The following is a 21,715-nucleotide window of genomic DNA, read 5'->3' as shown; positions in this document are numbered from 1 at the left end:
CAATGCCCACGAGAAAGGCCTGTGCAGGGAGTGACCTGCTCTGGCCACAAGCCAGTGGCTGAGCGGAGGCAGTGCGTGGTGCAGGGGGCTCCCCGCCTGGACCGGCGGAAGGTGGCGCCTGTGCTGAGGGTCAGGCCTGAAGGGCAAGAGGCGGAGACGAACCGTGGAGCACCAGGAGCACCAGAGCTTTGGGCCTCAGCTTCCAGAGTGTGGGGCAGCCACCTGCAGACACGGGGGAGAAGCTGGGAGGGTGGCTTGAGAGGTCCACCTTGGGCACATGGAGTCCGGCGTGCCCACGGGACATCCGGGGAGGCCATGTGGCCATGGTCTGTACCTGGGAATCTGGGGTGGAGCTAAGTGTCTGGCTCAGGCCGGGACCAGCACACAGGTGTTTAGACCCACAGGGACGCAGGAGTCACTGGGGTGTGTGGGCAGAGACGGGAGGAGGGCTGAGGACCAGACCCCTTGGCATCCCATTGGGGCCCCAGGAGACGATGAGGGGAAGCAGCCAGGGGAGGCAAGCAGGGAACCACATGTGCAGCTGCCCAGAAGCCAAGAGAAGCAGGAAGCGGGTGCTGAGCTACATGGCCCAGTGAGGAGGCAGGAATGTTCCCCCTCACTGGAGCTGTGGCACGGAAGGCTGGGTGAATTCGTGTGGAGGATATAGACAGGCTGCCCGCAGTGGGCTCCAGGATGTGGGAGAAGACCAAGGGGGGCCGGAGGCGTGGGCAATGCCAGGGCCACCTTCAAGGCCCAGCCAGGTCTGGAGTTTGAACTGTGAGGCGGAGTGCCCTGCGGTCACCAGGCCCTGCCAGGAGGTAGCGGCTGAGATGGCACTAGGTGGCCTGGTGGCAGCTGGGGCAGGAAAGCATGGGCTTACAGGAGTTCACTGGGTGGGCAGAGGGATGGGCCACACCAGCAGAGAAACAGCTGCACAGGCAAGGGTTTGAGACACGCTGCGAGGAAGGGGTGACGGCACAGCTGTGCCCACCACACCAAGTGAAGCCCCTGAAACCAAGACTTATTTGTGAGGTCCGCAGCGACTCTTCTGCCTGCTGTATTTGTGCATTCCTATAAAAGCATGCATGGCTCACAATGCGTTTCCTTTTCCTGTGATCTTACGGAATGTTTTGGTGTGATCAAAATCGGTGTTCAATCTGCCGATTTTGGTTTTCACTTGAAAGTCCACTGAGTCACCACGTCCTGGCGGCTGGTGTCCAGCCCTGAGGCTGACCAAGGGCTGCTCTGTGGGGAGGGGAGGGTGCGGGCACCGGCACTGGGGCCAACGGGAAGCCACTCGCGCAGCACACGCCGAGTGGTGGGGGGCCAGCTGCGCCTCCTCCAGCTGCCGGCAGGGGCCCGGGAGGCATCCTGGGGCATCCTCAAGCCTGGTGGTGGAGCCGGTCGGACCCTACATGGAGCGGACGCCCACCTACCCCCACTACTCATCATTTGAGTTATGTTTGGCAAAACCCGGGGTCAATGCCAATATTTTTCACACAGATCGTTTTCAACATCACACATTTCAGGAAAAGTGGGAATCAGAAGTTCCGTTTGCCCGCTTAGGAAACGCAGTGTAAACGCCGAAATCCTCAATCCCACCCCACCTGAGCGCACCAGCCCCAGGCAGGCAGGAGGGTGCCCCAAGGCCCACCTGAACCACAGTGATGTTCAGTCGGCCCACGGTGCCCACGGCGCCTCCGTACTGCAGCTGCTGGGCCGCCTGTGCGTCCAGCTGGACCTGCCGCTGCTGTTGTGTGGGCGTGATGCGGAGGAAGTCCTGCGGGAGCTCGCCGATGTACACCTGCGGGGCCGGGGACCAGAGAGGCAGTGAGTCAGGGTGGGGACACAAAGCAGCCCGATAGCAGCTGCCCCAGCATTCCCGCGACCCGGCCCCACCCCCACCCATTTCCTAATCAAGTCCTGGACTGTGCTCAGCCTCCGTTTCCTCATCTCTAAACCCAGGGGTCACGGGCGTCCAGCCTGGGGCCTGGCCCGCAGCAGCACAGGTGCAGCCCTTACTCAGGAGATCCCCAAATGCAGATTTCTGCCGCTAAAAACGGGTTCCCGTCCTCAAAGCCTGGTCAGGTGGGTTTTCAGGTCATTTTAAAGGGTCTCCCTTGCACCATGTGTGCCCATGGCTTCCTTCTCCTTGTCCACAGCTAAAGGCAGGGCCACTGAACTGCAGGTCACTTGGTCAAACAAATGAATGAGACAAAATCTGAACCTCGGGTCTAAAGTGATTTGGAAAACCCTCTGCTGATATACTTCAAATGTTTCTACATGAAACAGCTGAAATTCAAAAGTACCCCAGAAGAACACAGGAAGTAAATTAATTCCAACCAACCACGAAAGACCTCCCCACTCTGCATCCTGTCTCTCCTCGACCCTCTGTCCACCGCGGCTGCCCCTGAGGGAGGAGAGAGGATGGGCCCGTGTCATGGACTCCCAATGACACGGTGCCAGGCAGGGCTCCAGGAGGTTCTGAGTTCAGCCCTGCACCTGCTGTGCTCTGGCCGCCTGGCACTTCAAAGGACCCCACGAGGGTCTAGCTCCTCACCTGTGTCCCCATCTAAAGCCTGGAGAGCACAAGCCAGTCAGCACTCCACAACCAACGGGAGCAAACAGAAGGGACTCGGACAATCCAGCACTGCTTCGCGCGGTTACGGACTCAGGCCCCCGGGTCTGGGGAGCTCTCTGCAGGCTGCACCCCAACCCGAGCAGCCAGCGCGGTGTGTGCTCAACCGCTCTTCTCTAAAAATCAACACACACTTCGTGCCTTTCCCCACACTTTACCCCGTTTTTGACCGGGACACATCATGAGTGACCTTTGCCCCGTGAGAGAAGCCATCTTGTGAGAACAGCAGAGCGCCCCGGCTTCACCTCCGGAGGGTGTGGCACAGGCCAGGGCCTGAAGGGACCCCCTGACGGACAAGCAAGGAGGGTGCCGAGGTGCCTGAGGGGAGCGGGCCCATGCCAGGAGTCCCAGGCCAGCCTCCTCTGGGCAGCCTCTCATGAGGCGCTGTACAGCTTACCAGCAAGCTCTGGCTCAGGAGGGCGCTGAGAGGCCCCGTGGCACAAGATGCTAAGCACCTGCTCCTGTTGGCACACAGGAGACACTGGGGTACAAAAGGCCAGGGCCCCTCACCTGCCTCCCAAAGGAATTCACAGCCCAGAGCTCTCTCCCCGGGGGACACCTGGCCACGCAGGACGCACCTCCCTGCCAACTTCACAGGGCCCTGGCACAGCCCATGTCCGCAGACTCTATCACTAGCTCTGTCTGCTCACCAGGAATGGGTTATCTTGCGGAAACAGACTCGTGCTAACCAAGTTCTTGGGATTAATATACACCGGCCAAATTCCTGTTTATTTGTGACAACTGCCTCCTCCGTGCCACACACACAGCTCCGGGGACACGGCAGGAAAAGCACTGCATCTCCTGGGCACACGTGGGAGACAGACAGGCGGCTCATGTCCTCCTGGGCACACATGGGGGACAGACAGGCGGCACATGTCCTCCTGGGCACATATGGAGGACAGACAGGCGGCGCGTGTCCTCCTGGGCACATATGGGGGACAGACAGGCAGCTCATGTCCTCCTGGACACACATGGGGGACAGACAGGTGGCTCATGTCCTCCCAGGCACACATGGGGGACAGACAGGCGGCTCATGTCCTCCTGGGCACATATGGGAGACAGACAGGCGGCTTGTGTCCTCCCGGGCACACATGGGGGAGACAGGTGGTTCATATCCTCCTGGGCATAGGTGCGGGACAGACAGGCGGCTCATGCCCTCCTGGGCACATATGGGGGACAGATAGGCGGCTCGTGTCCTCCTGGGCACAGGTGAGGGACAGACAGGTGGCTCATGCCCTCCTGGGCACACATGGGGGACAGACAGGCGGCTCGTGTCCTCCTGGGCACAGGTGCAGGACAGACAGGCGGCGCGTGTCCCGGAAACAGAAGCATGGAGAAGCTGGTCAGGGAGAGAGTGTGGGTGGTGACAGGGGTGTGTGGAAGTGGGGTTCACAGAGGCCTCTGAGGGAGCACTGTGGGTCCCTGGCTGTTCTGGCTCCGGGCTGTCCTGGTACTTGGAGGCGCCCGGCGCTCCGCTCCATCTCCTCACTCTGCGTGTCCATTCGAGACAACGGGACTCGCTCCCAGCTCATTGCTGGGAGAAAATAAAACTATACCCGAAGGCCAGATGATCAAGTGTCATCTCCAACAAAGATTTAACCATAAAACGACAAAAAGGAAACGAGGGCTGTTAACGTAAGCCGTGTGGACAGAACACAGAAAGGGGAGAAGCAGCCCCCAAGGATGGAGCTTGTCAGCCCACGCAGCCCGGGGAACGTGGCCAGCACCACGTGGCAAGGGTGCATCCGGCTCCCCAAGATGACGCACACCTCACCTCTGGGCTTTCTTCCCCAAAACCCACACCCCGATTAAGAGACATCTGACAACATTCCTGACCCGTCAGTCCTCCTCAAACTGTCAAGGTCCCAAAAACACAAGGGAAGCCTGAGGGACGGCCCCAGATTGGAGACGGAGACACAAAGGCTAAATGCAAAGTGGAGTCCTGGGACAGCAGGGGACAGTCATCGAAAAACCAGGACATCCAAACAAAACCTGGAGCCAGCAGTCACGCCCCAGGTCGGCACCACAGCTGGGAGAGCCGTTCCCGGGGAGGGGAGCGTCGGCCGGGAAACGTGGGTGAGACACACAGGACCTCTTTGTGCCAGCTTTTCAATTCCATCTAAAACTGAACACTACAAAATTGAAGGTTTTTCAGAAAAATATTCCACTTAATCTAAAGAGAGCAAGAACGAGAGAGGAGTGGGAGGAGAGGGCTTCAGTCCTCCCCGTACAAACACTGGTTACGCAACCTGCTGCCCCGCCTACGAGGGAGAGGCGGCTTGCCGGCTGCTGCAATGCCCTCGTTTCTCAACTGAGAGCGAAGCCCTTCAAACGGGGAGGAGGGAGTTCTACCAGTTCATGCTCCATGAGTCACAGGGGAGTCCAGGTGCTGAAGTAAACCCTATCGTTTCAGTGATGACACTCAGTAAACATCTATTTTGAATTTATTTTTTAAATTCAGTGCTAATCCTAAAATTTACTTTTCTCATATTACGATGGAGGAGACGTTTCAATGGTCACGTACAAATATATGCTGTACCCTGGTTCAAAGGCTTGGAAATATGAAAACAAAAATGATTACTCCTGATACATAATGGATATTTTTCTAGAGTTTTGCTTCCATGTACAAGATGTACATACTGGCCGGGCGCGGTGGCTCAAGCCTGTAATCCCAGCACTTTGGGAGGCCGAGACGGGCAGATCACGAGGTCACGAGACCAGCCTGGCTAACATGGTGAAACCCCGTCTCTACTAAAAAAATACAAAAAACTAGCCGGGCGAGGTGGCGGGCACCTGTAGTCCCAGCTACTCAGGAGGCTGAGGCAGGAGAATGGCGTAGATCCGGGAGGCTGAGCTTGCAGTGAGCTGAGATCCGGCCACTGCACTCCAGCCTGGGCGACAGAGTGAGACTCTGTCTCAAAAAAAAAAAAAAAAAAAGATGTACATACTGAGTTCAACACTAACAAGTAAGTTTAAACGCCTGTGTGAAGGCTGACAATTCCACTTTGGGAACCAGTCCCATGTCAGCGCTCGCTTGGGCACATGACCACGGGATGCCTGCGGCTGCATCCCCTGTGCGGTCAAAACCCCCGTCCACCAGCCAGGCACATCCACCCAGCGCAGGGACACGCGGCCTCAACCGGAGCCGGAAGTCCCCGCCTGGAACACAAGGAGACCGGGGGATGGAGGCGGAGGCACAGCACGACATGCTGGGGGAGCCATAAGGAGGCCTCTGTCGAGACCAGCTCTGGAGGAGCGTTCGAGAATGGAACTCGAGGGACACGGGCAGGGAAGGTTCTTTATTTATACTTTCATATCCTCCTAGTTATTTTTAGAAACTTTTTTAAAACCACATTCGTGAATTACTTTTAAAATAAAAAGGACAGTGTAGGGCTCTCATCCCACAGAGCTCTCTGTGTTTTATCTTCTCTGAAAATAAAAGCTACTTTTATAAATATTAGTCCGTTTTAAATACAGTTTAAAAATGTAACGTCACATTTCTTGGACTTGCTGATTCTCCTCCCCCTGTGGTGCTCTCAGAGGATCACGACGCACGCCTGTGACTGACGACCATTCCTCCCTTGCTGACGCCAGAGCTCAAACCATTGCAGCACCTTTCCACATCAAAGAAAAGAGATCGCCAAAATTCACTTCTAATTTAAAACAATTTCCCTTCAAGTCTAAGTTTTACTTTTGGCACAGAAATAAAGTCTTAATTCTTCTTTTTTTGTCATGTAACGTGTGTAGTCAACCCAAAGCTAATTTTTTCTTTTTAAGCACACAAACAACCACCCACTGTGAATATTCCTGTGACATGTTTCCAACTGAGAGAGCCGCTGCTTCCTGAGGCCCCACTTTCTGCCCGACAGAGCCCAGGAAGAGCCCTGCTCAGCCCAGGATGTGCAGTCCTGAACACACGCAGTCCTGGCCTCCGTCCTGCCAGGAGGCATCAACCTGAGGAGCCGCACCACGGACGCCCCGGGAGCACGGCTGGCCACGTGCGGGCGGCAGGAGGCCAGGGTCTCCTGGCCACTTCCACGACTGGCCCTCTGTGGAGCCTTTTTACACCTTCTCACCATCCCCACACCATGATGCTGTAAGGCTGTGGAGCTGCTGTTTGTGTTTGTGTGCCATGCGTGCACCTGCACTTGGCACGTAAACACTGCAAGCAAGGCTCTAACGAGTCTCAGCGCTAATGCCAGGTTAGCATAACTAAGTCAAATTAAGTTCAATTAAAAACTAAAACGCTTCTAACACTTCATGACTATGTGCTGAGCAGCGTTCAGTGTAATTTATTTACATTAATTGTAATGTATCAAATCACACGTACAAATAAACAACTTACATAAACACAGTAAAAACTATCCTTAGTGAACTGAAGCTTTTGCTTGATGTGAGAAAGTACTTTTTAACTGGCTGCTTGGTATGCTTTGAGCAAACTGACATCATTAGCGATGGGCTAAATGCATTTAGTGGAATTAAATCACAAAATGTCAACGATTCTCATTCAATTCTCCAAGCCAGTCTCACACCAGCACTGAGGATCCCACACAAACGGCATCCGCGGGCGCCTGCCCACCCTCCCCGCCCACCTCACAGCAGGCCTGAGCTCGCACACGTGTCGTGGGCCTCTGAGAACTTCCGATCCACGTGCTGGGGACACCCAGAAAACGCAGGGGACAAGGAAATACTAAGGAACAAAAAATCCAGGAGCTGAGCTGGGGAGGCACACACAGCAGTCAAATCCCAGGAGTTTCCTCCCCCAAGAACCCCTTTTGCCCTCTCAGGGTCAATATCACCCCCACATTGAGAAAAAGCGTTAAGGGCTGCTGAAGCCACAAAGCCAGCCCATGGAGGCCCCAACACAGAAGCCCAACTAGTGAAACTCTGTACCCCGAGCTCCGGGTTTCACCAGTTCCTAACGCAGCCATGACTCAACGTGACTTTCAGAGCTGGGACTCACAGCAGGAAGACCTGGGCGAGGCTCGTGGCTAAAGGGACAGAGGAAGCTAACGAAACAAGAGAGAAATAAACCCCCCGTAACCGGAACACCTGGGGATATGGGCGGAAGTCAGTCTCACAAGACTCTTGGGTGAGGTCTGAAATCCCTCTTCCTACCGCCCCCTCCCCTCTTCCTTTAATTACACAGAACACAACAGGCGCTTCAAAGCCAACATGCCAGGAGGTTTTCCAGCTCTGCTGAAGTCTCGAAGCGAACACTAGAATTTTCATAAGGGAAGCTGGGAGATGACAGTATTGAAACGAACCCGTGTAAGCTGAAAAGGGTGAAAGGGAAGAGGACAGGACGGAATGAGAATAAGCATAAATCATAAAAGCTGACTACAGAACAAGCGACTTTAAATGGGGTCTCCGCCAGGAACTCCACGGCACACAGCCTTGCATCCTAAGTGCTGGGACGGTCAAGCAAGGCAGAGGCGGAAAACCCGTCCTCATTCAGACGAAACAAAAGCCAGTTAAGCAGCGGGCCAAGGGCGGACAGAGATCCGGAGAGGGATGGCGTGTGACACGGCAGGCCCTGGGTGCCGGGCATGGGGTGCGCGCTGCAGCAGCCTCTGCGTGTCACTGTGTGCCTGAGGCTTCCGTCGTAAGGTGCTGAGGACCCCTGCTCCTGTGGTGCTCACACTTCAGTGGAAGACAAATGGGAAGCAACACGTGTTACACCGTATGCTGACGGCAGGAGGCGCTGTGCACAGAAACAGGGCAAGGCCGGGTGGCAGGGGCACGCTGCGCTTCCCGCAGGGCAGCAGGGCAGTCCTCACCGGCACGGCGCGCCAGGGCAGGGCCTGCGGGATCTGGAGACAGTGACTCAGGGACAGGAAACGCTTGCACAGCAGGCCTAACCAGGGGCCTGTTGGGCAGGTCGAGGGACAGTGTGAGAGGCCCAGATGAACAGAGGTTAGGGCCGGGCGCAGGGGCTCACGCCTGTAATCCCAACATTTTGGGAGGCTGAGGGGGGCAGATCACTTGAGACCAGGAGTTCGAGAACAGCCTGGCCAACATGGTGAAACCCCGTCTCTACTAAAAATACAAAAATTATCCGGGCGTGGTGACAGGCGCCTGTAATTCCAGCTACTCGGGAGGCTGAGGCAGGAGAATCGCTTGAACCCAGGAGGTGGAGGTTGCAATGAGTTGAGATTGCACCACTGCACTCCAGCCTGGGAGACAGAGCGAGACTCCATGTAGGATTAAAAAAAAAAAAAAAAAAAAAAAAAAAGGCCTCAAGTGAACTGGGAGGCAGGCCAGAAGCAGCGTATTCAGAACGCGGCAAAGAGGCGGCAAAAACGAAGGAACCGGAGGAAGAGACGTCCACTCCCCGACCGCTCGGCAGCCACTCCGGGAGCCGGGAGGGGGCGGGGTCCCACCTTCGAGGCACTGAGGACAAGGGACCGTCCACCCAGAGGACCGTCCACCTGGAGTTCCACACACACAAAAATAGCTGTCAGGACACAGAGAAAAGGCATTTACAAGCAAAAATCAAGTTTGCCAGCAAAGAAAATTCTAAAAGATGAACCTGAAGCTGAAGGAAAGTGACCCCAAATGGAAGGCCTGAGACACAGAAGGGATGAGAAAAGAGATACACACAGAAGGAATCCAAGCAAGCACTGACTCCAGCGAAATAACACGTTCCTGCGGGACGTTCCCGGGGGAGCCCCAAGGGGACGCGGCGCCCACACAAGGCACAGCAGCACCTGTGCCGGACGGGGCGGCCGAGGTCTCCGCGTGGACCAGGAGGCGGCACAGACAATGATTAACTTCTTCTTTAATTATTTTTCAGTCGGGCAGCCTCCGGAGCCAGAGTTCACTCAGAGACTCCCTCACGGCAGAAGCTGATAAGTGCATGTTACCATTTCCAGGAGAGCCCCTGCACTTTCCCAGCACAGTGTGTATGTACTTGAGATAAACAACTGAATTTTTTAAAACTCCGTTTAATAAATCCAGAAGAAGGCAATGAGAGAAAAAGAAACAAGAAAATGTAGGACAAATAAAAGCACAAACGAAAACATCTAAAAAATCTGTAAATCTGTGTATACATCTAGACGTCTATAACTAGAAAAATGAAACTAGCACGTTCCCATCAAAAGACTTAGACTTCTTAGAGTTGACTTTTCAAAAAAATGTAAAATCAAAGAAGGAAAAAATACTAGGTGAATACTCTCTAAAAGACAGCTGGAGTGGCCATGCCAGTATCAGACACAATAATTAAAGGCAAAAGGCCTTTATCTTCCAAGAGGCCCGTGGGTCCCCACCCAGTGAAGAGATCTGATTTCCAGGCAAGCACAGCAATTTACACCTGTCCACACTCACAACCCGGCCTAAAAAACCCGGCACAAATGTTCACAGGGACCCAGAGAGAAAGGACGCAAGGGTAGGCGGTGAGCGCGTTCCCCACTGGCTCAGGTGCAGCCGGCAGGAACGGACGCCCACCCAGCAACGGCCCGCCTGAGCCGGTGAGTGCCACTGGCTCAGACACACAGGATGCAGGAAAATCCAGGGGCTCCTCACGACACTCGGGGGAGGAAGTCCACGCACACCTACAAGGAAAACCAATTCTCTCCCTGAGGTATGGGAAGGTGAAGGAAAAGCATTTCACTTGCCTTCCCTTCACAAACTGTATTTCAGGACAACAGGCTGACGCTGGTTGACAGGGAAAGCTAATCTTTACAAACAATAAACACTGAATAAGTGATAAAGTTCAGAAACTAACCTCTGCCATCCCTAATGAAGTCACCGATTCGGCAGGAATTATCAACGATGTGAAGAGTGAGGGGACCTGGACAGGCACAGGCCTCTCAGGGAGGAGAGGAGGGGCCAGGCCGACTCCAGCTGGACTCCACGGTCAACCAGCACCTCCAAAAGCAGGACAAGGAGTAGGAGCAGCCTGGACCCGGCACGGCGCACCCACCTCTACCAAGGAGGCCTCTCTAGCCGATGACGCCGCGGTGGCTGAAGGCAGAGTCTCCTGCAAACGTCCCGAGTTCTCACTGCAGAATGCAGGGGCTCACACGGTACTCCTTGCGTGCTTTCTGATAATATGCAGACTATATTGAAAAAACGTTATCTTTCCAAAACACTGGCCTTTTTGAAAAGTGAGGGAAGCACTGCACAGGGCTAAAGCATCCCTTAGTGGCTATTCACGGAAACATTATCCTGAAGATCTAAACACGGTATGATTCTCTCAGAACGATAACGGGCTGGCTAGCTTCACACACGTCCTCTCCACACCTACCCACCCAGGCCCCTGAAGCTCCCTCTACCCAAGGACAAAAGAACCTCCCAGGGCCCCATTAGCGGCCTCTGCTCCTTCACAGCCCGTGGGATCTTGCTGTCTCCCCTCACCACCAGGGTGAGGCAATGACCACAGTCAGGGTCTCCCGAGCCAGAGTCCTCCCCCGCACCCTGGGGAGCATCTCTCTCTGCTGGAAAGCCGAGCACCTGCTTAACCTCCTGCCTCCCCAGCACCGCAAGGGTAACAGAAAGTGGAGGACACGATAAATACTGTGTCAAGACACTGGCTAAAGGCCCTCTATGAGTTAATTCAGAGGGGCTGGGGTGGCACATGCTCAGTGAAGCAGGTCGGTGCCAAGGCGGGCCCTGCAGTGGGCGTGTGCCGGGCAACACTTTACAGAGTGCTGCGCTGACCCAACAAACTCCAGGGCCAAGTCCAGCCCTCCTGTGCCCAGGACCCTCCTGCGGCCACCAGCTCCTGCCTCCCTCCATCCTCAGCCCTTGGGGTTCCCTCCTCTCGACCTCCAGACCCCACACCTCTGTTTTCCGTGCACTCCCCTCCCAGCCCACCCCCCAACTCCCATTCCTCCTCCAAGCTCAGGAGAGATGTCACGTCCTCACTCCAACACCCAGCCCTGGTGAGGCCACACCATTTACGAACTCTCCTAGCACCTGAGGCTTAAGATCACAGACCCACCGCGCCGTCACCACATGGCTCTACTGTCCTTATGTGCTGCCATGTCTACCGTGCTGCCCTGTAAGATCCCGGTGGCAGGAACCACCTGGTTGCCCCTGTATCGTGGCCAGCCTAAACATCACAGTCGGTAACGCTGGTTGATTAAGTCACAGGTACTCCACGCAGCGCTCGAGACCCCCGTCGCTGACACCACCTTCTTGGAGACCCTGGCAGTTCCGAGCCAGATCTGATGTTACTGTGCATTTACTGGGCAGCGGGGGTGCCCCTGAAGTGCCTGCTCGTCTACGTGACGGAAACAGCCCAGGAGGCACCAGGCAAGAGGAGATGCTAACAACACCTCAGCACTTGTCAGCACAGGCCCTCCGTGTGAGAACATCTCCTGCCGCTCCCACTTCCTCATCGCTGGCGGAGGAGCACTGCACGCCGGTGCCCTCAGAACAGGAAGGGCCTGCCTCCCACTGCTCCGTGAGTGCTCAGCACCTGATGAATTCAAACCCAGCCCTACACCCCCGTGGGGTTCCAGATGAGGGACAAGTTCCCAGGAGGCTGAGGATGTCTCCCAGACCACACAGCAAGGAAGGGGCCATCCTGCCCGGCCACCATGCCCCCCAGCTCTCCAAGAGGACACAAAGGCAGGGTGCCGGTTCCCTTGTTGCTATGAGCCTCCGGTTAGGCAGAAAGGAGCACCTCACTGCCACAACCACCTGCAGGGACTCACTGTGGTGGAGCGGAGATGAAGAGGTGGAGATGCTGACATCAGAGGCCATGCAGGACCTCTGCCGACCCGCAGGCTCCACACCTGAGTCTCAGAGGCCGTCCAGGACCTCTGCCGACCCGCAGGCTCCACACCTGAGTCTCTAAAGTGTCAGGAGGTCTCCTTCAAAGTCCTCAGAAAAAGCGTCTATGTCCAAAACCTGGGGCTTCATTCTAAACACAGAAAAAAATGTTCTACCTGAAGAATTCTCTCCTCAGGAGAAACACCAGGACGTGTGGATACAGTGTTAAGGGTGGGGAGCCCTGGTGACCCCTCCACCATGTCCAGGACTGGGCTGCACAAGTGCAGGGACCTTGGAACATCCTAAAAAGGACTTTTTCCGCCCACGGCAGGTTCAGAGCCACTGTTGATAAAAACTGTGCCGCTCAGGACAGCCCGCCCAGCCCAGCCTCAGTGAGTGACACGGTTTGAATCTGCATCCCCGCCAAATCTCACGCTGAATTATGACCCCCAGCGTTGGAGATGGGGCCTGGCAGGGTGGGCGTGTGGGTCACAGGGACAGATCCCTCGTGGGTTGGTGCCCTCCTGGTGATAGGGAGTTCTCACGAGATCTGGTCATTAAAAGGTGTGTGGCACCTCCCCACCCCCAACTCTCTTGCTGCTTTCGCCATGTGACGTGTAAGCTCCTACTTGGCCTTCCGCCATGACTGGAAGCTTCCAGAGGCCTCCCCAGGAGCAGATGCCGGCATCATGCTACCTGTACAGCCTGCAGAACCGGGAACCAATTAAATCTCTTTTCTTACAAATTACCCAGTCTCCGGTATTCCTCTACAGCAATGCAAGAAGGCCCTAACAGTGAGCCCGGAGGCCACTCACGCCAGGAGCCCATCATCTCTGAGTCAGTCTACACCAGCTCTCCTGCAATATTAATGCTATAGAAGAAACTGACAGGCAACCCTCAGGAGAGAATTCAGAGCAGGAAAGGTTCTCTGAAGTTCTTGGCGCCTATCCTCTCATTTGCAAATGAAGAAACTGAGGCTTTGCGCGGTGGCCACTAACTGGGGACACAATTGGGCCCAAGAAGTGGTCACCACTACCCTCCCTCTGTGTAAGGGAGAAAGAGGAAACAGCCTCCATCTATGGGACCAACTAGAGTGTAGGCCCGTCTCCACCTGGGGGGCCACCAGGGTGCAGGGCCCACCTCCATCTAGGGGACCATCAGGGTGCAGGGCCCGCCTCCACCTGGGGGGCCATCAGGGTGCGCGCCCGTCTCCACTTGGGGGACCATTAGGGTGCGGGGCCCTTCTCCATTTGGGAGACCATCAGAGCTCGGGGCCCGCCTCCATCTGGGCACCATGGGGCACGGCGCCCTCCTCCATCTGGGGACCATTAGGGAGCGGCGCCTGCCTCCTCTGGGGGACCAAGGGGCACGGGGCCCCCTCCCTCGGGGCCGCCTCCCCAAAGCTCTGCCCGGGTGCGACCGGGAGCTCAAGCCTCCCGCAGCGTGGGCACGTCCGTCCCGCCCCGCCCCGAGGTGGGGACGCCGCCGCTCCCCTCCGGCCGGCCGGGCGCCCCGCGTACCCCGGGAGAGCCAAGGAGCCGGCCCGCCCGCCGCCGCTGAGCAGTAGCCCGGGCCCGAGGCCCTTCCCTCAACCGCAGGTCGCCGCCCCCGCCCGACCCCCGCCTGGCGGCCTCACCGGCCCGCGCTGAGTGCTGACGGTGGTCGCCATGGTGCTGCGGCGGCCCCCGTGGCTCGCCGACCCGAGAGTGACGCGCCGGGCGACCTCCTGCGCCCCTGCCGGAGCCTGCGACGGACACAGTTGTCACCTCGAGGCCGCCGCCGCCACAGTCAGCTGACAGGCGCCGCGCCCCGCCTCCGGGTCCACTCCACTGCGCAGGCGCCGCTCCAGGCACCGCCCCTTCCGGCTCTCTCGCGCACGCGCGCTCCAGTGTCGGGCAGGCACAGCCTCTTGCCCGGCGCCTGCGCACTCGCTCTCTCCTCGAGCCCCGCAGCTCAGCGAAATGGCTCCCGGCGGGGCCGTCTGCGCATGCCCAGTCGTGACGGCCGTCGGCGCGGACCGGAGTGTGGCGGCGCTGCAGTCTGGGCAGTTTGGCTCCTCCTCGGTCCTTGCCGAGTGGCGGCAGGACCTGGCCACCTGGCGGGGGTGACCTGCGGCCGTGGTGCCCGCGCGGAGAAGGGAGGGAACTGTGGCCCGGAACAAACCAGGGGCAGGCCCGACATCCCCTCCAGCGCGATCTTTCCCTCAGCTGACTGCGGGAGGAAGGGCCTTTCTGTTGCAGAGGGCTAAAGATGGGGCGCGGTTCCGCCCCGGGGCGGCTGCCGGCTGAACGGAACGGGGATGGAGGCGCTGCCAGAAGAGCCCGAGTTCGAGCCCGCCCTGCCCTCGGCCTCCCCGCAGCGCCGCTCCGCAGGGGCCCCGCTCCCCTCCTGCTCGCTGCGAACCCCAGTCCGGCCTGACCTCGCCCCCCGCGCTCAGGCGCTCCAGCCAGAGCGACTCCAGCTCCAACAGCGCTGGGTAACCTGAGGCCGAACGCCGCTCGCTGCATCCCCAGGAATCGGGCGTTTACGGTCATAGGCACAGGTTAATGTTAACCCAGCAGACCCGGGACCTAGGTCCTGATGTCCGAGTATCTTAAGAACTAAAAGCCTTCTTAGTTGAAGTTTCGCTTTAAAGATCATGATACAGATGCTCGCGGAGGACAGGCGTTACGCAAAGATTAGCAATCCTTTGTTTGACGAGCCCAGGCAGTACAGCACGTCTCCCCCGTGATGTTTTTTGGCTTTTATCTTACATATAAACAAGCGTTGTATCCAGGTGGACGCCTTCCTCCTTACACTTTTGGGAACACCCTGCTCTATGGAGTAGCCATTCTTTTATTCCTTCGCTGCCTTAATAAACTTATTTTCACTTTGCTCTGTGGACTGGCCTGGAATTCTTTCTTGCACAAGATCCAAGAACCCTCTTTTGGGGTCTGGATCAGGACCCTCTACCAGTAACACAACCACTGCACCAAAAACTCTTGTCTGTGATCTCTATATTGTTAGTGGTCAGTTCTCAGTCCTCGTCCTCCGGGAACTGCAGCAGAATCGATAGTCATTCCTGCTAGACACGCTTTCTTCATTCCCTATCCAGGACACCATGTGTCTCTCACTTTCCTCTTATCCCGGAGACCACATCTTCAAGTCTCAGTTACCCGTCTCTCCTTCTGAAACCGGCAACCTGGCCACTTGCCTGTTTTGATGGGGTTTAGAGGAAAAGAACGAAAGCCCCTTCCTTAAGTTGTAGCTTAACTTCCAGCCAATCCACAGCACAAGACCCAAGAAGCTATTAAGCACAAGTTCTTGCTTTAGGGGCCAAGGGACTTCCCCGGGTTCCACATGTGCAGTTAGACTTAAATTTCAACTATAGTTACCCCTTCCTCATTTTCACGCTAAAAATCACACCTAGGGATAGAGATTTAAAATGTGCATGTTGCATGCGATGCATGAAGAAGCATGCAATGCAACTGAGAAGCGCTAGACAAACCCCTCCCATCCATGCCTGGACCAATCCCTTCCCTGTGAAAAACTAACTCAGGTGCCACCCCCCCCCCCCCCCCCCCGGGGTAGCCCACCGTTTTCCTTTCACGGTGCTGACTTGCTTGTGCACAAGCGAAATAAAGCTTTCTCTTTCTCCTTGCTGCTACGACTGCTGATCTCTATTTCTATCCTGGGAGATTACAAGATCCCAGGGCACACTGGTAACACTTTGACTCCTTAACATCAGGGTGCCTCGTCTCAGGCCTCAGTCCTTGTACATCTTTTCTATCCACATCTTCAGTGAGCTCATCCAGTTCAGTCCTTTAAATGCCATCCATATGCTGATGATTCTAAAATCTATATCTCCAGGATCTCCGCTAAACACTAGATTCAGCTCTTGCCTTAATATTCTTCCCCTGTGGGGTGGACGGGTTTTAAGGTAGATGCGTGATCCCTGCCTCCTGGTGTTCACATCCTTGAATAATCCTCTCGTCTTGAGGGTGGACAGAGCCTGTGGCTTGCTTTTAAACAACAGAATATGGCAGTGGTGATAGGATGTCCCTCCCTGATCACCTGATGTTATACAAGACTCCATCTTGCTCGCAGACTCATTCTCAAGGGTCTCTCATTTGCTGGGTGAGAAGCAAGGTGCCATAATTCCTACAACTTCAAGGAAACAAATTCTGCCAAGAATCTGAGGGGGCTTTGATCCTTCCCCAGTCAAGACTCCAGATGAGAATGCAACCCAGCTGACACCTTAATTACAGCCTCGTAAGACCCAACAATAAGCCAGCTAAGCTGTGCCTGAACTCCTGCCCCCACAGTAACTCTGAGATAAGTGTGTGTTGTTTTAGGCCACTTATCTTACAGCCACATGATCTGACTTATGCATTATTAGAATTCCAGAAGAAAAAAGGAGAATGAGGCAGAAAATCTGAAGAAATAATGGCCAATAATTATCCAAATTAATGGTAGGCACCAAACAAAATATTTAGGAAGCAATGGATTCCAAACAAATAAACAAAACACTTAGTCATGTCATATTCATACTGCTGATAACAGAAAGCAAGGAGAAACTCTTAAAAGCAGACAGAGGAGGCCGGGCATGGTGGCTCACGCCTGTAATCCCAGCACTTTGGGAGGCTGAGGCAGGTGGATCACAAGGTCAGGAGTTTGAGACCAGCCTGGCCAACATGGTGAAACCCCATCTCTACTAAAAATACAAAAATTAGCCAGGCGTGGTGGTGTGCACCTGTAATCCCAGCTACTTAGGAGGCTGAGGCAGGAGAATTGCTTGAACCTGGGAGGTGGAGCTTGCAGTAAGCCAAGATTGCACTACTGCACTCCAACCTGGTCAACAAGATCAAGACTCTGTCTCAAAAACAAAACAAAACAAAACAACAAAACAAAAAACAGAAACAACCTTTGAAGTAATTATGCCTGATAATTTCCCCTAATACACCTATAGAGGGGCAAAGATAATGATTCCATCTGACTTCTCTTCGGAAACCATGCAAGTAAGAGGAATGTGGAGTGAAATATTTAAAGTGTTGACAGGAAAATAAAACTACACCAACCTAGAATTCTGTATCCTGTGAAAATCCTTTACAAGTAAAGGAGAAACACAGACTTTCTCAGACAAACAAAATCGAGAGAATTTGTTGCCAGTACACTTGCCTTGCTAGAAATGCTAAAAGAAGTTCTTCAGACAGAAGGAAAATAACACAGGTCAGAAACTCAGATCCACATAAAGAAAGGAAGAGCATCAGAGAAGAAATAATTGAAGGTAAAATAGTTTTTTCTTATTCTTAGTTCATCTAACAGATAATAGCTTGTTCAAAATAATAGCAACAATATATTTGATGACATAGTTTAAGTGTAAGTAATTACACAAAATAAAGCAATAATGTAGGGCTGGGAGGGAGTAATTAGAATTATGTTGCTATTATAAGATACTTGCACTACTCATGAAGCAGTATAGTTTTATTTGAAAGAGGACTTTTATGTTAGTTGTAAATGTACATTGTGAACTCTAGGGCAACCATTAAAGAAGTATTTTAAAAAGAAGTATTATTGATATGCTAAGAAAGGAGAGAAAATGGAATATAAAATTATTGGTAAAAACCACAAAAAACAGAAAAAGAGTAGAGACAAAAATAGTAGCAAAGAACAAGGGCAATGTATTAGTTTGATTTTATGCTGCTGATGAAGACATGCTTGAGACTGGGTGATTTATAAACAAAAAGAGGTTTAATGGGCTCACAGTTCCACATGGCTGGGGAGGCCTCACAATTGTGGCAGAAGGGAAGAGGCACGTCTTACATGGTGGCAGGCAAGAGAGAGAATGAAAACCAAGTGAAAGGGGTTTCCACTAAAAAAACATCAGATCTCATAGAACTTATTCACTACCACGAGAACAGTATGGGGTAAACTACCCCCATGAGTCAATTAACTCTACCAGGTCCCTCCCACAATATGTGGGAATTATGGGAGCTAAAATTCAAGATGAGATTTGGGTGGGGACACAGCAAAACCATATCAGGCAACAAATAGAAAATAGCAACAAACATGGTAGATATTAATCCAACTATAGCAATGATCATTTTAAACATCAATAGTCTAAAAACACCAATTAAAGACCGAGATTGTCAAAGCGGATTAAAAAATAAGACTCAACTATATGGTGACTACAAGAAACTCACTTTAAATGTAAAGACATATATAGGCTGGGCACAGTGGCTCATGCCTGTAATCCTAGCACTTTAGGAGGCTGAGGCAGGTGGATCACCTGAGGTCAGGAGTTTGAGACCAGCCTGACCAACATGGAGAAACTCAATCTCTACTAAAAATACAAAATTAGCCGGGCATGGTGGTGCATGCCCGTAATCCCAGCTACTCGGGAGGTTGAGGCAGGAGAATCGCTTGAACCCAGGAAGTGGAGGTTGCGGTGAGCCGAGATCATGCCATTGCACCCCAGCCTGGGCAACAAGAAATGAAACTCTGTCTCAAAATAAATAAATAAATAAATAAATGGACATATATATATTAATGGTAAATGGAAAGAGAAAGATATACCATGATGAAAAGGAAAGCTACAGTAGCTATACTAATTTCAGACAGAGCAAACTTCAGAGCAAGGAAAATTATTAGGGATAAAGAAGGATGTTACATGATGTTAAAGGACTCATATCTCCAAGAAGATATAACAATCGTTAAAACATTTGTGTCTAAAAACAGCACATCAAAATACATGAGGAAAAATCTAATTGGCCGGACCCGGTGGCTCACACCTGTAATCCCAGCACTTTGGGAGGCCAAGGCGGGTGGATCATGAGGTCAGGAGTTCAAGACCAGCCTGGCCAAGGTGGTGAAAACCCATTTCTACTAAAAATACAAAAATTAGCTGGGCACAATGGCAGGCACCTGTGATCCCAGCTACTTGGGAGGCTGAGGCAGGAGAATCGCTTGAACTCAGGGGGCAGAGGTTGCAATGAGCCAAGATCACGCCGCTGTACTCCAGCCTTGGCAACAGAGTGAGACTCTGTCTCAAAAAACAAACAAACAAGCAAACAACAACAGCGACAAACTTAATTAAAACTGAGGAAAACACTCCGGAGACGTCAACACCCTTTGTCAGAAATGGATACAGCAAGCAGAAAATAAGCAAGGACATAGCTGAACTCCACAGGACCATCAATCAGCTGAATATGAAGGACTCCTACAGATTAAATCACCCAACAACAGCAAAATGCACATTTTTCTCAAGCTCTCATGGAACATTTACTAAGAGAGACCATATTCCAGGCCATGAAGCACACCTTCACAAATTTAAAATCATAGCGATCATACAGTATGACCAGACCGCAGTTAAATGAAATGAGAAATCAATAATATAAAGAGAGCTGGAAAAGATGACTGGGAAGATTGTAATGAATGGACTCTTTACAAAGGAGGGGCAGAGTTAAGTGAAAGAACAAGGTGTGGTGAAGCCCCAAGACATTTTTAGCTTTAGGAAGCTGCTACCACTCCTGGCCTTGAAAGGACAAAGGAAGGTCATAGTTACCAGAGAAAGGGACTTATTTGGCAGAAGTTGTGGTCTTACATAGAGGAATAAAATCACTGCCAAACCACAGGCCTACAAGGAGGGATCTCAGAAAATAGATAACTCTGACCTTTCTTCTCTCCTCTCATCTCCTACAGGTGCCTCCCGTTAGCCCAACCAGGTGATACAGTCTGTTAGACACCAGCTTCCTGGGTCACAAAGAAAGGCAGAGAAAGACAGAGAGTGAATTGAGAAACTATACTACACATGCATCCAAATATTAGCCATAATCAGAAGATACAATTTTGTAATATATCATTGAAAAAAGCAACATGAATAAGGACAAAACATAGAAAATAAGATTTTTTTTTTTAAGTGGGCAAAAGTGTGAAGGAAAAATTATAAAACCTTACTGAAAGACATGAATGAAGACCTGAATAAATTGAGGACTATAAACCATATTCATGGATAGAAAGGGTCAGTATTAAAAGTATGTCAATTCTCCCCTAAATTGTTCTGCAAAAAACAATTTCCATTAAAACTTCATAAATGTTTTAAAAATGAATTTAACAAATGGATTCTAAAGTTGATACAAAACAAAAACAAAAACAAAGGCTGAGTAATAGCCAAAACATAAAAGAAAGAGGAGAAGAAAGAGGCAGTGAAAGGAAAATGTCAAAGGAGATATGAAAATGTATTATAAAACTATAATGATTAATATTGCGATACGGGGATAGACAAATTTCACCAGTGCAACAGAACATGAAAATTTGATTTATGAGACTATTGTCACTGTTGAGCAGTTTGGAAAGGAAATATTTTTCAATATATGGGCCACACCAATTGACTGTATGTATGAAAAAAATCCATTTGGACCTCTACCTTATGCCAAACAAAAAAGCAATTCTTAGTGGAATTAATCCAATACGTATTTGATGAATTCAGTGTCTACATCATGTTTGGAAAGGATAAAATCAGGAAAAACGGTTGCCTCTCTTCCGATCCATCTTGGAAAGTTTGAGCAGTCATTGAGGTGTCGGGAGATACCCTGCATGATGAAAGGAGAGCCACTTGGCAGACCAAACGTGGGAGGAAGGTGTTCAGCAGACCAAGGCTACCTGACAATCAGTCATGAAATAGACCTGAGACAGGTAGGGGGCGAATGGGTAGAAGAATAAGCGTGAGGTAGGCCAGAAAGAGGGTTTTTGATGCTAGCGTGAGCATTAGGAACCATCACAATGTATAACAATGAGTCACCGTCATGGGGCTTTGAGGAGTGGAGTGGTGTGGCCTTAGAGGTAAGCGGAGACGACATCTTTGTCAAGAGAATTAAAGAAGGGGCGGCCGGGCGTGGTGGCTCACACCTGTAATCCCAGCACTTTGGGAGGTCGAGGTGGGCAGATCACCTGAGGTCAGGAGTTCGAGACCAGCCTGGCCAACATGATGAAACCCCATCTCTACTAAAAATACAAAAATTAGCTTGGTTTGGTGGCGCACGCCTGTAATCCCAGCTACTCGGGAGACTGAGGCAGGAGAATCACTTGAACCTGGGAGGCGGAGGTTGCAGTGAGCTGAGATCATGCCACTGCACTCCAGCCTATGCAACACAGCAAGACTCCATCTCAAAAAAACAAAAAACAAAACCAAACAATAGAAAAACAGGGCATGTCACCCATTTCTTTGCTCACCATTATTGCATGTGTGTGACTGCCCTTGGCCACTGGTCACCTCTGTTAGTAGCTCATTCACAGATGATCTGTGGGAGGTGACCGTCTCAGTCCCTGTATGTCAAAAATGTCCTTGTCACTCTTTTTTTTTTTTTTTTTTAGACGGGG

At 52.5% G+C, this 21,715-nt stretch overlaps 1 protein-coding gene across 4 annotated transcripts in view; it reads right to left on the bottom strand.

Moving 5' to 3' along the window:
- The window catches only part of TOLLIP (toll interacting protein), a 30,397-nt gene extending 16,197 nt beyond the window's left edge, over window positions 1-14,200 (bottom strand). For 2 of the 4 annotated variants that reach the window (XM_025355869.1, XM_025355870.1), the window contains exons 1-2: window positions 13,995-14,191; window positions 1,655-1,804 (exon numbers count right to left, since the gene is read on the bottom strand). In XM_025355869.1, the coding sequence (XP_025211654.1) occupies window positions 1,655-1,804; window positions 13,995-14,027 (183 nt within the window). In that variant the 5' untranslated portion in view covers window positions 14,028-14,191. Of the gene's footprint in view, window positions 1-1,654; window positions 1,805-13,994 lie in introns of all 4 variants that reach the window. The other 2 variants (XM_025355867.1, XM_025355868.1) reach the window with 2 other exon arrangements.
- Window positions 14,201-21,715: the final 7,515 nt, after the last annotated feature.

This window comes from Theropithecus gelada, chromosome 14, assembly GCF_003255815.1.
Source record: "Theropithecus gelada isolate Dixy chromosome 14, Tgel_1.0, whole genome shotgun sequence".
Lineage (NCBI taxonomy): Eukaryota > Metazoa > Chordata > Mammalia > Primates > Cercopithecidae > Theropithecus > Theropithecus gelada.
This window is presented reverse-complemented; position numbering and strand designations above follow the sequence as displayed.